The sequence below is a fragment of the Physella acuta genome, unplaced genomic scaffold, assembly GCF_028476545.2.
Source record: "Physella acuta isolate Inbredline_101_S28 unplaced genomic scaffold, ASM2847654v3 ptg000774l, whole genome shotgun sequence".
Lineage (NCBI taxonomy): Eukaryota > Metazoa > Mollusca > Gastropoda > Physidae > Physella > Physella acuta.
The window spans coordinates 514,592-529,642 of record NW_026732292.1 but is presented as its reverse complement, the minus strand read 5'-3'; the positions used below and the strand labels follow the sequence as shown (position 1 = coordinate 529,642).

General features: G+C 34.0%; 1 protein-coding gene across 1 annotated transcript; it reads right to left on the bottom strand.

Annotated features, from left to right (window-relative positions):
- Positions 1–1,997: 1,997 nt before the first annotated feature.
- On the bottom strand, positions 1,998–14,747 carry LOC131950650 (fibrinogen-like protein A). Its single transcript, XM_059312863.1, has 5 exons — positions 14,622–14,747; positions 12,939–13,588; positions 6,014–6,151; positions 4,833–4,952; positions 1,998–2,499 (listed from the first exon to the last, which is right to left on the bottom strand). The coding sequence occupies exons 1-5, from the start codon at positions 14,677–14,679 to the stop codon at positions 2,128–2,130; spliced, it is 1,338 nt and encodes a 445-aa protein (XP_059168846.1). The 5' UTR covers positions 14,680–14,747; the 3' UTR covers positions 1,998–2,127.
- Positions 14,748–15,051: the final 304 nt, after the last annotated feature.

Below are 15,051 nucleotides of genomic sequence, written 5' to 3'. Positions count from 1 at the left end.
GTACGAGGTTCCTTACGTCTCACGGCAAAGTTCAAAAAATAAAAATATGAACAATTTTCGGAGCCATGTATTAGAGAAAAAAATGTTTCCGACACGGTGGGCGGAAATTATTGTGACATTTGGCTGCTGACATGACAAGTGTGGTCGCTATACTGACCGGTGGTCAGCGATGTTATGTGGGGGATGATTTAATAGTTTACAGCCTTGGGCTGATACAAGGACTAACACAAACGGTACGGTTAGAGGATAAATACTGACAGGAATAAGCTTTAGTTTCTTAGTTACTCATTGTGTCCTATAAATGAATAACAATGTAATATGTTTAAATATTAATTGCCATGGGCTGATCATTATATATTAATGTCTATGTGATGTACCTTGTGTAAACAGGACCCTGTTTCATTGCATCTACCGGACCCTATATTCCGGATTTACCGGACCGTTTTATTGCATCTACCGGACCCTATATTCCTGGATTTACTGGACCCTGTTTTATTGCATCTAATGGACCCTATATTCAGTGTTTCTTCCAGACTTTTTTCTCCGGGAAGCACTTGAAATTTTCGGGGGGGGGGGGGGGGCGGTAGACTTTCTTCGGGGGGGGGGGCGGGGCGGACACTGTTAAAAGTATATATTTTCTATATAAATTGTATAAATTTCATTTCGTTCGGGGGGGGGGGGGGGGGCGGTAAAAAAATTTCCGGGGTGCTTCGCCCCCTCCGAAGAGATGCCTGGAAGAAACTCTGCCCATATTCTTGGATTTACCATACCCTGTTTTATTGCATCTACCGGACCCTATATTCTTGGATTTATCATACCCTGTTTTATTGCATCTATTGTCTTGTGAATGTACTCGAGACGTACACAAAAAACACCTCTAGTCACTTGATGTAGACGTATGTGTGAGGGCGATGTGGTGTAATACAACTATGGGCTTTACCTCAATGACTGATTACAATAAATTATATTCGACCCGTCAGTTTCAATGTTAAATAGCAAATAGTTCCCTGACATCTTGTTAAAGTACAAAACTCACATTAAACTAGAACTTGATCGCAGTTTCTCTCCAAAATTGCTATATATTTATTTCTCAGACGGAAAATGAAAATAAACAACGATTACTGACGAAATCAATAAGAAAATCGGCAATTTAATACAGGTATTTGTAAAAGTAGATCAGTATCGCTTCTTTTTAAACGATTGTACCTAGTTTATCTTTTTGTAAACTGTTATATCTCAACCGACGTTTTTCAAATGAAAAAAAAAAGTCTTCAAATATTGATTGGGATTTAATTAATCAAGTTGATTATCATAACCTCGAGCAGAAAATGTGTTTTTTGATTGATCCGCGAATCAATACCATTTTTTTATGAGTGTAGAGCAGTTAACATTGAAAGAGAAATCATTACCAAGAAATTAGTGAAAAATTAGAATTTAGCAAAATAGTATAGTAAAAGTCATTGAAATTGATTGAAATTGAATTGCAACGTCGCGTAATTAATATTATGTGCCAATAGCTATAAAGGTTATCGTTGAAAGTCAAACCGGTGATTTTAAATCGAAACTATTGTAATGAAATCACTTTCGAATTTCTTCAGGAAAATAGCAGTTATATTGATTGATTTTCAACTTTAAAAAAAGTTTTTAAATTTTAGGCGTAATTGTGTCGTATTTTATATGTTGCATAAATTTTGTGCGCTTCGAACTTTTCCTTTTCGAAATCAGCGTTACACCAAACTAAAATTAATATTTACCAAAAGTAGGCACACTTGAAATACTAGTAACTATTTCTTTTACCTCCCTTTATAGATTTGTTTGCATCACGGGTAAGTAAACGTTAAACATTTGAAAGTACTTTCTTTTTATAACTAAACAGACTTTTTTTTTTACTTCAGAAAAGTAATCAGGTTTAATGGTAAGTATTTTTGTTTCCGTCTATCAATTTATCAATTCTCATTTATTTATCTCGACATAAAAAAAAGTTCAGACATCAAGACTCGTTGATCAGCTTTTAATGATCTTAAAACATAGAATGGATACAATTAGGTAACATTTCTTTCGATGTTCAAACATTAGTAAAGAAATGTCACAGATTTGAAGAGAGCTGTTAGGTATAATCTTTAAAGTTCAAAGTCGACGTAGTTTCATCTCGACGTATTCCAGAGAATCATTGTATTCTGTTATACTTTTCCAGTTAATTCCTTCACCAATGACATTACTTGCAAACACGCCGTTCATGTTCACCTGAAGACAGCCGTCAAAAAACCACCAGCCGCTTTTATAATCCTTGGCGCAGTTGCCTGCATATCCATCATTGTCTTTATCAAATGTGGAAAAAGCCATTCCATTGTGATCAATAAAGTTGTCTGTAGTGTTTCCTGTCTTGTATGTAAACTTTATCCTATACAAATCCGCTTCGTTTCCTACCTTCACGTTACTGTATATCATGTAGTAGGATTCACCTTTATATTTCATGTCAAACCTAAGTTCATTGTAGCCCTTTAAATATAAATAATATTTTTATAACAAAATATTAACGAGTATAAACTTGAACATTTTGTCATTATGGGTTTACTGTTACAATAATATTGAGTAATATTATATTTTATAATAATTATATTATATTTTCTGGCTCAATCTCGGATAGACCATCCACATTAAAAATAAGAAAAAAATGTTCATTATACTTCTGGTTCATTCTAAGATAGACCAAGTGGCGTCGCGAGGTCTAGTGTCTCCCGTTGCGACACTTCATGGTATATATATATATATATATATATATATATATATATATATATATATATATATATATATATATATATATATATATATATACACATATATATATATATATATATATATATATATATATATATATATATATATATATATATATATATATATATATATATATATATATATATATATTGGGACTAGGTGTCAATAAGACTTTCAAACAAATTATCCATGAACTGAGCAGGCAAAAAGCAGTAATTTTAGTAGTAATTTCCTCTATTTCTGATTTCTCAAAAAAAAGCATGTGAATTTATAAAGTACTAATCATATTCTGCACTATTATACACATATTGTTTGCAGTTCACTTGGTGGGCAATTCTTTTTTCTACGAGATTCTATTATATTTTAAAATGTTTAAGTATTAAAAATAGATTAAAATCATGTCTATAACCTGAGTTGCCATCTTCCGTAGTGTTATATGAGAAGATTCGAGAAAGTTTAGGGGAGATCACTTCCGGTTTATTTATATCTTAAATACAAATTTTTTAATTTAGTAAGAAGTTTTGATGAGAGATATACCATCATTGAAAGTATTAATTTTGACATCTCCCAAGACATCCCTGTTGGCTTCAGTTCTTCAAGAAGACTCCGCCTCCAGGTCTGTCTTGGGCGCCCTCTCTTCAGCTTTCCCTGGGGGTCCCACTCAAGCGCTTAGCGTGTAACATTTGTGTGAGCCTTTCGCAGTGTGTGACCCACCCAGCGCCACTTCCTCCTTCTTATTTGCACACCTATAGGCTCCTGCCTAGCTTTCCTCCATAGTTCCAAGTTCGGCACTTTGTCCTGCCATCTCAGTTTCAGTATCTGTCTAAAGCATCTATTCATGGAGGTCTGTATCTTTGCTATGCTTGCCTTGGAGACTCTCCATGTCTCTGCTCCATACAGCAGAACTGCCTTGACATTAGAGTTAAATATCCTAATTTTTGTGGTAATAGAGATGGCCGAACTTTTCCATATGGGTCGCAGGACTGTGAAAGCGGAGCGGGTTCTATTAACTCAAGCGCGTATGTCCTCCTCTGTGCCTCCCGTTTTGCTGATCTTGCTGCCAAGGTAGACAAACTCTTGCACATCATTTACCTGTCTTCCGTCTATTATCACTGGAGCCTCCTGTTTACTGTTAATTCTCATCATTTCCGTCTTTTCTTTGTTGATCTTCAGACCTACGCGCTGCGAGATGGCTCCTAATGCATCAACTTTTTCTTGCATGTCCTGTAGCATGTGCGAGAGTAAGGCAAGATCATCTGCAAACTCCAGATCTTCTAGTTTCCCCATGAGTGTCCACTGAATACCTTTTCCAGAACTTGCATAGGCTGTGCGTGTCACCCAATCGAGAACCACCAAGAAGAGGAGGGGCGACAGCAGACATCCTTGTCTTACACCTGTGTTGACCTGGAACTCTTTAGACAGTTTCCCTGCATGGCTAACTTGGCATGAAAATCCATTGTAAAAATGCTGGATTATTTCCACTAACTTAGCAGGTACACCATAGTGTCTCAACAGATTCCATATTTAATTGGACGTTAGTTAAAATTTAATTTATAAATACTATGATGAATAATAAAAGGGAGAAAAAAAGATTAAATACCAGTGATCGTGCTGATTTCTTTTTGATCAAAAAGATGGGCATATATCGTTCATTTAGAGATCGCCAGTCAATATTTTTATTGTTAGCTTATATAGATATATTGCAAATTTAATTTAGAACGAATTACTAAAAAATGGGAATTACAACAATATATAAACGTTTAAAATAACAAGTTTTTAAATGCAGTGAAAATAAGAAAATAAATTATATTTGCTTTACTTTAATAAAACAGATAGTCGCTAAGATAAGTAAAATATCTTATGAGCGACCAAACATTTTATTTAAGAAAGCAAGTTTGTTTTATGAATGAATTCAAATATATGTTATAACAAAGGTTTAAAATTTATGTTTTATAGATCCTAGATGTTGGTTGACCCCGTCAAACAACTGTGTTCATGGTTTTCTTTCCAATACAGTTGATGTAGCCTCGCCAACCTGTAAATGACATACTCACCATCATAGTCAAACTTGAGATTTTTTCATTTCCTATCCAAAAATCCCCTTCGACGGAACCAAATCCTTGTTTATATTCTTCCCAGGTTCTATGGAATAAAACGTCTCCCTTTATGCGTCTCTGAAATGTAAAATATGTGCAATAAAATTTTTATATTTCCACTTTTCTATCAACATGTCTGCAATGACTTCAGTTTATTGTTAAAGGATGTGCGGTATCATGAACGCTAGGTTCAGCGTCCTTAAGTTCATCAGAAGTCATAGGCGCTGTACGTTCTATGGACGAAATGTATGTATACACATTAGCTAATATACTTGAGATTTATTGTTTTTGATTTTGAGCGAGTTGCGTTAACCAAAACATGTACTTACAGTTTTTACATTTTTTCCAAAAGGATGTGTGATTTATATTATGTATTGATCTCAAATGTAGTTATACCATGTAATTATAATTTGATTTCTGATACCCTAAAGTAGTACTTTAATCAACTTTGTACAGTTTCAGTGATGTAGATATATTTTATATGTACATATCTCGATCAAATATCTTTGAAAACTGTGAATCATGTTCGCAATAGAAACATTTTTAAGAATATAGGATTGGTAACGCATTACTGTAACCATCTTAAAATTTTGTTTCAGACTTTCTTTCGAGAACGCGGCATCGCGCGGGACGGGCACACCAGTGTTTCAAATTAAAATGTCCCTTTCCCTCCGCTGAATAACCTCTACCGCTGTATCATGTATGTTTCGTGGCCAAAGGTAGGAAACGGGGCTAGATTATAGAAGTACCTGTAGACTGTAAAATCTACAAATGCGACCAAAGTGTCTTTCAGAATTTTTTCTATTTCGTTATTGGGGGCGGTATACCTTCTTCGGGGAGCTGAGTCCCTCACCCCCTCTCCCCGAAGAGTTGCCTGAAAAAAAAATCTAAAAGCAATTTATTTCAGGTTTAAGATTACGTGCAAGGTTTAGGGATATGACTTCCGACTATATTTAGTATGAAAGTGCAGTAGCTATCTGTAGGTCATGGTTAAATCCAGTAAAATGTCAATTCTGGATAATAATCCTTTTTCAATGACATTATAACTTTTCCAGTTAAATTTGAAGTTGTTGTGATTATTTTGGATTTGGTTACTGTCATTTGTGTAGTATATTAAAAAATATTTTAAATAAATAAACCTGAATAACAACCCATCCTCCACCGTCAGTTTCTGTATCACACAAAGCCAGTTTTTCACCATGGATCCTGTAGTATTTTCTAAAAAGAGGTCTGTCCATATTAATTTTACAAGTTTCGATTGGAATGGGAATTAGCATCTGAAATAGAATAGGACTATATATATATATATATATATATATATATATATATATATATATATATATATATATATATATATATATATTAGTAGCCTGCTTCACTATATTTTAAATAATCTATTTCCAGAGTAATTTAATTTATTTATTACAAGCTTTTATTTAACTCATTTCCTCTGTCTGTCTGTCTGTCTGTCTAGATCGAAACGGCCGAGCGAAATTGCTGGCACTTCTAACTGACAGATACGGTTCGTAATTGTTACGTGGGTCAAAACATGAAAACAATGCATAGGGACATTACATTTGACTTAATTGGTGCCTGATTATTTTTTTATCAATTAATTAAAATTTTGAGCTAATTAGTATGCAGTTCTGTCCACACGCGTCATCACGGGTAAAAGCGCGTCATCACGTTCAATAGGCGTGCAATGGATTTTAGTCATGTAACTCTATTGTAAATAAAAGCATGTAAAGTACTAACAAAAAATTCACAAAAAACGTTTAATAACAAGCTTTTATGTAATAATTCACTTAATAATAGAAAATAAATTATACACTATTATTTAAATGACTATAAAGAAAAGCGTGGGTCTCTTCCTAAATATTAGTAAAGGTATCGAATAGCTACTAAAGTGACCCGAGCTTTTCTTTATAGTTAGTATCTATTGTATACCTTTACTAATATTTAGGAGGAGACCCATGCTTTTCTTTATAGTAATTTAAATAGTAGTGTATAATTTATTTTCTACTTTTTAGTGCATTACTAGACTTACCCGTTATCCAATGGATAACTGTGGGTTTCGGGGGTCATCCATAAAAAACATCACGGCTGTCACTTATCGTCACAAAAAACCAAACCCCACATTAAAAAAGACGTGTTTTTTTATCTTTTAAAAATACCAACTTCGGCTGAGCATTGGTCTGACCACACTATCCCTTCATATACTGACGTCACAGTTGACCTACTCAACTCCACTTCACCTTCCCAGTATCCCGCCAAGTCTCAGACAACATGTTTTTATCGTTTAAAAAAACAATTCCGGCCGAGCATGTCTCTGACCACACTATCCCTTCATATGCTTAGGACAAAGAAACAGATGAACTCTACTTCACCAGCCCTGTATCTCGCCAAGTTCAGATAGGCAACTTTATCATTCACATCTAAAAAAAAATATTGAAAAATAAAATTTTAACATTGACGTGAAGTGTCTAGAACCCGTGCCTATTACACTAACAACGTAGCTATTTAGACTCGTGACGTCCCGGATGTTTTTTTATGGTATAGTTTAATACTTTGAGTCTCCTTATGCAACTTGATTTACGCGCATAAGCCCTATCTAGATCTAGATCTAAGTCTAATAACTTTCAATTTCAATTTTATCTTAAATAAGCCAATTCCATAGCTAAACAAACAAAGATTTATATAAAATAATGAAGGTGGGAAATAGTTTAGTATAGAAACTCATTATTGTCTAGATCTAGATCTAGATAGAATTATCTAGATTCTATGACTCGTTTGCTTAAGTCTAGTTTTTGCGTAACTCTTGCTCTTGCTAGATCTAGATTAGACCTATTCTAGGTCTAGATAGATAAATAAAAAAAAATTATATCAAGTATTTAAGGAATAAAGAAGTTTAATATAGAAACTCAAAAATGTATAATAATTTTAAAATGTATTGTATTTTTAACTAATTAATCTTTTTTTTGACCTAGATTCTAGATCTAGAAGATCTATAAATAACTTTCTTGGACAGATTGTAGAGCTAGAGAAATTTATTGTAAAACTAAATAAAAAAGAAAGTTGAAAATTTATATAAATGTTGGAACGTAATAAAAACAGCAAACGGACGTATAGTTAAAGTTATAGTCGACAGAAAATTAGCTTTATAACGCGTTAAAGATTTGAATAAGCAACGAAATCTTGTATTGGAGCCGCTATTTATTGTACTAAAAAGTAAACAAATCACGTGACGTCACTATTCACTCAAAGTAAAGTTGTTTTTTCTAAACTTTTAAAATTAACGTGGTTAATCTACCAATGAATAAATCAATAAATTAATTAACGTCTTTAAATAAATTTGTGATTAACAGTCTGTCTGAAAAAAAAATTGTTTTCTACCTACATACTATTTTACAGTTCTTTACATAGTGCAGATTCTCTCCTTAAGTCAATCAGACAAACAAACAAGCAAATAAATATTCAATCATGTAAACAAACTTGAGATTTAGTAGTATTTAGATTACATAAAAGCTTGTTATTAAAACGTTTTTTATTAAGTTTCTTTTTCTTCATTGCATTGTATAACTATTCAGAGATCACAAACCAGACAAAAATATGTCTATGCTCAATTTAGGCTTGAAAAATCGTGTTTTTACAAGCTTTAATTTAACTCACTTCCTCTGTCCGTCGTCAGTCTATCTGTCTGTCTAGGTCGAAAAGCCCGGTGTGAAATTGCAGGCACTTCTAACTGACAGATACGGTTCGTAGTTGGTACGTGGGTCAAGATATGAAGACAATTCATCGTGACATTTAGTTTGACTTAATTGGTCGCCTAATTATTTTTTTATGAATTAATTAAAATTTAGACCGAATTAGTAGGCAGTTCTATTCACACGCGTCATCGCAGCCGTCTTGGGCGTGGAGCGAGTGAGGGAGGGGGGGGGGGGGGGCTCTACGTCAAAAGCACATCATCACGTTCAATAGGCGAGCAATGTTTTATGTCGGGTTAACAGTCTAGTTCTTTACCACTAGACTACGCCATCCCATAATACTTTACTGAAACTTTAGCTATAAATTGCAAAACTGTTTTTCAAATTTCTTATCATATATTTGTTGCCAAACTCTATTGCCTTAACATGAGTATAACTCGTTAATACTAAAGAATATATAAATAAATACAATTTTTATTATATATAAAATATTTTTTTTAAATATAAAAAAATCTGCGGTTAATTTAAATATATAAAAAAATTACTTTCTTTAAAAATATTAATGCAGTACTATTTATATCACTATAAATAAAAGCGTGGGCAGCTATAATAATAAGTACGAGCTGACCCGCTGCGTATCATACGCCGCTATTTAGTTGTTTTTTTCTACTTTTCAGTAATTTATAATTTGTGAATTCGACAGTACCAATGGTGCCATTGAAAATATTTGCTTAAAAACACTACCCCCCCACGTGAAAGCAGCCTCCTCTTAGTTACCTCCTCTAAGTTTAAAATCGTTTCAAACTAAATTATCTGCCCCTAATAGCCGTCACCAAACCCGTCTCTATGATTGTAAAATGTAAACAGAGTGAACACCGCTCACCAGATCATGTGGGGGTGGGGTGGGGGTGGTAGTGATAGTGATAGAGAAGAAGAGAGGGGACTGCAAAGGCGCGCTTGCAGCTTGTTTTCTAACTGATCCCAGAAGAGAATTATATATATAGATTTAAACAAGCGGCCACGCTTTTATTTATAGTGATATAAATATTAATGCATAAATATATCTAAAGAAAATATTTTTGTATATTTAAAGTAACCACAGATTTATTATACTTTAAAAATAATATTATATTTAATAAAAATTGTATTTTTTTTCTTCTTTTTTTAGTGCATTTATAAAAGCTTGTAATTATAAATGTTTTCATGTATTTATTATTATAATTGTTTATTTAGCATTTCGTTTTAACAAAAAGATGAGAAAAGAAATATATATATATATATATATATATATATATATATATATATATATATATATATATATATATATATATATATATATATATGTGTGTGTGTGTGTGGTGTATGTGTATGTGTTTGTATGTGTAAACCAAACGTTCAGACGTTTTGAATTCTGAGCTTTGTTGAAAGAATATACGAAATTATAAAAATATTTTTCAGTATTACCTCTTGCGAAACGATATTTGTAAGTTATAACTGGTTTTTGAAAAACACATGTATAACTTTTTAAAAAGATATCTGTTTTTCTTTAGACTAAATAGCAAAACAATAATTTTTATTTCCAATAAAATTGATTTGCTATAGGACTTCTATTTTAATAATAAAGGCGATATTCTCAGGTTTTTATTTTTTATTTTTTTACAATTAAAGATTTAAAACCTTTTGAATACCATTGCCATGTTTCTCCAAAAAATAGCTATTATTAAATTGAAAAATGTTTGAAAACAATTTTGGTTTTCAAGGAAACACGAAAAAAATCCGCCATTTTGATTTTTTCGGTACTTTAAAAACGTTACGGCTATTTTATTTAGGCATTTACGACTCATATTTCAGTAAATATTAAAACTTTTGTCACGACAACTCTTTGAAAAAGCTACTGGTCAGAATTTTACAAGGTCTGAAATATAGTACCATTTTTTAGCATTTAAGTTACAAAATTTTATATTATTCACCACAAACTTTTTTTTCTATGAAAGCAATCGCAATTACAAACGTTTTATTTTCGCATGACGAACAATTACTAAAAATATGGTTGGAATTGTTGAATAAATTAAAAAAAAAGTGGGCCTTTTAGCGTTTAAAAGTATGAACGGAGAAAAACAACAATAAGTAACGAAAAGTGTCACGAAAATAGCATATCTGTGGTATTTTTAAAGCCAATTTTAAGATACGTGTGTTGCTGAGATGATGGAAAATATGATTATCAAATAGGCCTATATGAGAAATCCATATTTTCGATGAGGCCCAATATAATATATTGACGGATATTAAACTGTTCGTAGAGAACTTGTAAGATTCTAAAAAAAATCTTTTTTTTAGAAATGATCATAAAAACTGTATTTTAAACGACGCTTTTTTATTCATTTAATTAATCTTTTTAAACTACAAAAATGGAAAAATTATCCAAAAGTGCAAGAACCCCATCATGACGAAAAAAAAGTAATTTAGAGATTTTGTGAGCACGAACGTTGAGAGGTTGCGTTTAAATTGATTATAAGTTACTGCGACAATAAAATACATTAACAGACAACGAAAATTGAAACTAGTCTATAACGTTTATTTTTAATTTTGCATTATTCTAACATTTCAGATGATTTAATACTCTTTCGATAATATAAGTTTTGTAATTTTTTATTTTGAATTATTACATAATGTATAACAATACGAGTCATGCATTTGGTAATGATAATGATGCGAATGCCCTCCCTGCAGCATTTACTAAATCATCGTGTTTTATATTTCAGAAATGGTGTATTTAGGTCACAATAATTAAACATAAAATCACATTTATATAAAACTCGCGTTTTTTTTATGTTCATAACTGGTTGGAATAGGCTGCTTGACCCTCTTCAATTGCATTACACCACGTGGTCTATATCTGGAGGGTGTACCCAGGGTTCGACCCCTCTCCTAGTGTATCACATCACGTGGTCTACTCGTGGGGTATCTCATACGAGCCGACCCGCGGCATATCATACGCCGCTATTTAGTTGTTTTATTTTCTACTTTTCAGTAATCTATAATTTGTGAATTCGACAGTACCAATACTGCCACTGAAAATATTTGCTTTAAAACACTATCAGTAGGTCGTTAAGAACGATACTACCCGAACCCTCCTTTCCCCCGACCCCTACCCTAACCCCCCCTGGGAAAGCAACCTCCTTTTAGTTACCTCCCTAAAGTTTAAAATCGTTTCGAACTAAACCCGGCTCTACGATTGTAAACATTTAGCGTGAACCACAGCTCACCAGAGCATGTAGGGGTGGGGTGGTAGGGAGCGCGCTTACAGCTTGTTTTCTAGCGTCTCCAAGAAGAAAATTATATACATAGATGGTACTTCCTCTTCTCCCAGTATAGGCTATACACCAGGTGGTCTGTTCATGAGTGGAGGGAGGGGGTCTCTTCTATTAGTATAGGCTATACACAAGGTGGTCTGTTCATGAGGGGAGGGTGGGGGTCTCTTCTATCAGTATAGGCTATACACCAGGTGGTCTGTTCATGAGTGGAGGGAGGGGGTCTCTTCTATTAGTATAGGCTATACACCAGGTGGTCTGTTCATGAGTGGAGGGAGGGGGTCTCTTCTAACAGCATAGGCTATACAACATGTGCTTTACCTGGGGGTTTCGAAAGGGTTTTGTCGCGTCTCACAGTGTAGCAGACCACCTAATTTATACATGAAAAGCCTTGTCTATGGACGGTATTCGGAAAACAAATTAATTTAGTAGATAACAAACGCGCGTTATACTGCTAGATCACAAGACTAGATAAACTTCAATCGATTGATTACACATTTTGGGTTGGAATTGTCGGACCGGTACGAGACGGCTTGGCCTAGTGGTAGGGAGCTAGCCTGCTAACCCGACATCAGTAGAACGACCGTGAGTCCATCAAGCTGTGATAGGCACCTAACTCATGTTAGCTAAAAAATGTTGGCTATGCGTAGTGCTAACCACAATATCCACTTGCATGCCTAGGTAATTGAAACAGATGAGCTCTACTTCATCTTGTCCCATATGCTTTGGGCACATAAAAAAGATGATGTTGGTCGGTCCAGTAAATCTCATGGTTACTGAACCGAAATCTTTCGAGTTCAAACCCCCGGACAGAAGGGGGTTCAATAGCTGTGTACAGCAGTTTATCTATGAAAAAAAACCATACAATAAAATAACTACTGCATTGTAGGTTTTTCACTGGAGAACATAGGCCATGGTAGAAAATCCAGACAGAAAATGTAGGCGCCCTATGGCGCATAAAATGTTGACGCAAAATCATTATATTTTTGTTTGAAGAAATAGCAACGTTACAATTAAGAAATGATTAAACTAAAATTAATTAAATTTACCTCCAAAACATGTAGTAGCTTTTTATTGTCTTGTACAGTTTCTTGAAGCGTTTGCAATTTGTTTGGAATAGCCAGGAGTCTGTTTTGATTATCTTGTACAGTTCCTTCTATAGTTTCGAGCTTGTTGTGATTATCTTGCAGGCTTTCCGTAAGATATTCAAATTTGCTTGGTATTGCCTGAAGCTTGTTTTGATTCTCTTGTACCGTTTTTTTCAGATCTTCAAGTTTGCTTGGGATTAACTTAAGATTGTTTTGATCCTCTTGTACAGTTTTTTTCAGATCTTCAAGTTTGCTTGGTATTGCTTGAAGATTGTTTTGATTCTCTTGTACCGTTTCTTTCAGAACATCAAGTTTATTTGGTATTGCTTGAAGATTGTTTTGATTCTCTTGTACCGTTTCTTTAAGATCTTCAAGTTTGCTTGGTATTGATTGAAGATTGTTTTGATTATCTTTTGCCGTTTCTTTCAGACCTTCAAGTATGCTTGGGATTAACTTAAGCTTGTTTTGATTCTCTTGTACCGTTTCTGTCAGATCTTGAAGTTTGCTTGGGATTGACTGAAGCTTGTTTCGGTTTTCATTTATAGTTTTTTGCATAGCTTGAAGTTTGATTAGAATGTCAGACAAGCTTGTTTGGTCTGCGGCAAACACACCTACATATGTAATAGATAGGTTTTAAAGTGCACGAGACGACCCGCAGCGTATCCTACGCCGCTATTTAGTTATTTTATTTTCTACATTTCAGTAATTCATAATTTGTGAATTCGACACTACCAATGCCGCGACTGAAAATATTCTGATTTAAAACACTGTCAAGACGATTATCCTCACCATTCCTCTCTCTCCCCCGCTACCCCCCCCCCCCTCCCCATAAAAGCAGCCGTCCGTGACGACAGTTTACAGACGACAATAAAAAGATCAAGAATAAATTGTTACCTCCCATTAGTTTCAAATCGTTTAAAAACTAAATAATCTGCCCCTGATAGCCGTCACTAATTCGACCCGACTCTACGATAATAAACATTCGCGCGAGCCACAGCTCACCAGACTGGTGGGGTTGGCGGTGGTAGCGATATGATCTTTTACTTATGCCAGGAGAGCGAGGTAAGGGCGTGTCAGCGTGTTAACGTGGTGGTGGTGCCCCTCAGGGTCCCACGTAGAGAATTATATATATATAGATACTTACAGCAGAGTTTTTAATCGATACTACCGCAACACCTTTGTTACTAGGCACAAATTTTCAAGTTCTAATTAAATTTTATCTATCAAATAAGGTTGTATAGTAAACGTGAAGGGAAGTAAAATACGCTTTAAATCTGTCCGTTTGGCAGGAGATGTAGATTTCACCCATTTTGCTGACCTAGGTTTATGAAAGGACAATGTGGTCAGCGCTATGCCCAGCAGCAACTTTCCAGGACATAGTGTGTTCTACGGACACGAACTGTGGATTCGAACCTCAGACCATCGCGTTAGCGGTCTTGTATTTTACCATATTAAACGTAAATATGTATTAAATGAAGCTATTTGTCTCAATGGTTGATGTATAAAACAACATACAGCTCTGAACGATTAGATTGCTTTGCATTTGTGAACACGTTTATGACTTATGACCAGTTTTGCTGCAAGGTTTTCGCGATTAATATTTATTTTATTATTTTAACTATTTTAAAAAGTTGAACAACGTACCAGAACCCAGAAAGAAATAGAGAGCAAAAGCTCCAGCAAACATTTTCAGAGTCCCCATGGATGTAGTCACACAGCGCAGAGACAAATGACGTGGTTATCACTTGGTCATACCGATTTATAATTCTATTAGATTTGTATGTTCTGTCTGGCTTGATCTGCGGGCCGCATATGGCCCAAGACTTAAATGTGTACATAATCGATCTAAAATAATTTTCCATGAAGTGTTATTTAATTTGGTAGATTTAATTAGTCGCTTACTATTTTTAAGAATTTTTAATAAAACAGAAGTTATATTATAAAAAGAGACTAAAAGAGAACACGTTATTTTCTATTATGCGTATCAATATTTTTGCCACGAAAACATTAGTTGTCCTTGAGATTTTCTGTCTGGAATATTTTGTTTGAAATAATGTGTCCTAACATCATTGGT

Excerpts from the sequence above, each read along its gene's own strand:
- LOC131950650 (XM_059312863.1), bottom strand. The coding sequence starts at position 14,679 with ATGGGGACTCTGAAAATGTTTGCTGGAGCTTTTGCTCTCTATTTCTTT. Across the intron at positions 13,589-14,621 it reads CTATTTCTTTCTGGGTTCTG|GTGTGTTTGCCGCAGACCAA; the intron begins GTACGTTGTTCA and ends TTACATATGTAG. Across the intron at positions 4,953-6,013 it reads GAGGATGGGTTGTTATTCAG|AGACGCATAAAGGGAGACGT; the intron begins GTTTATTTATTT and ends TTTACATTTCAG.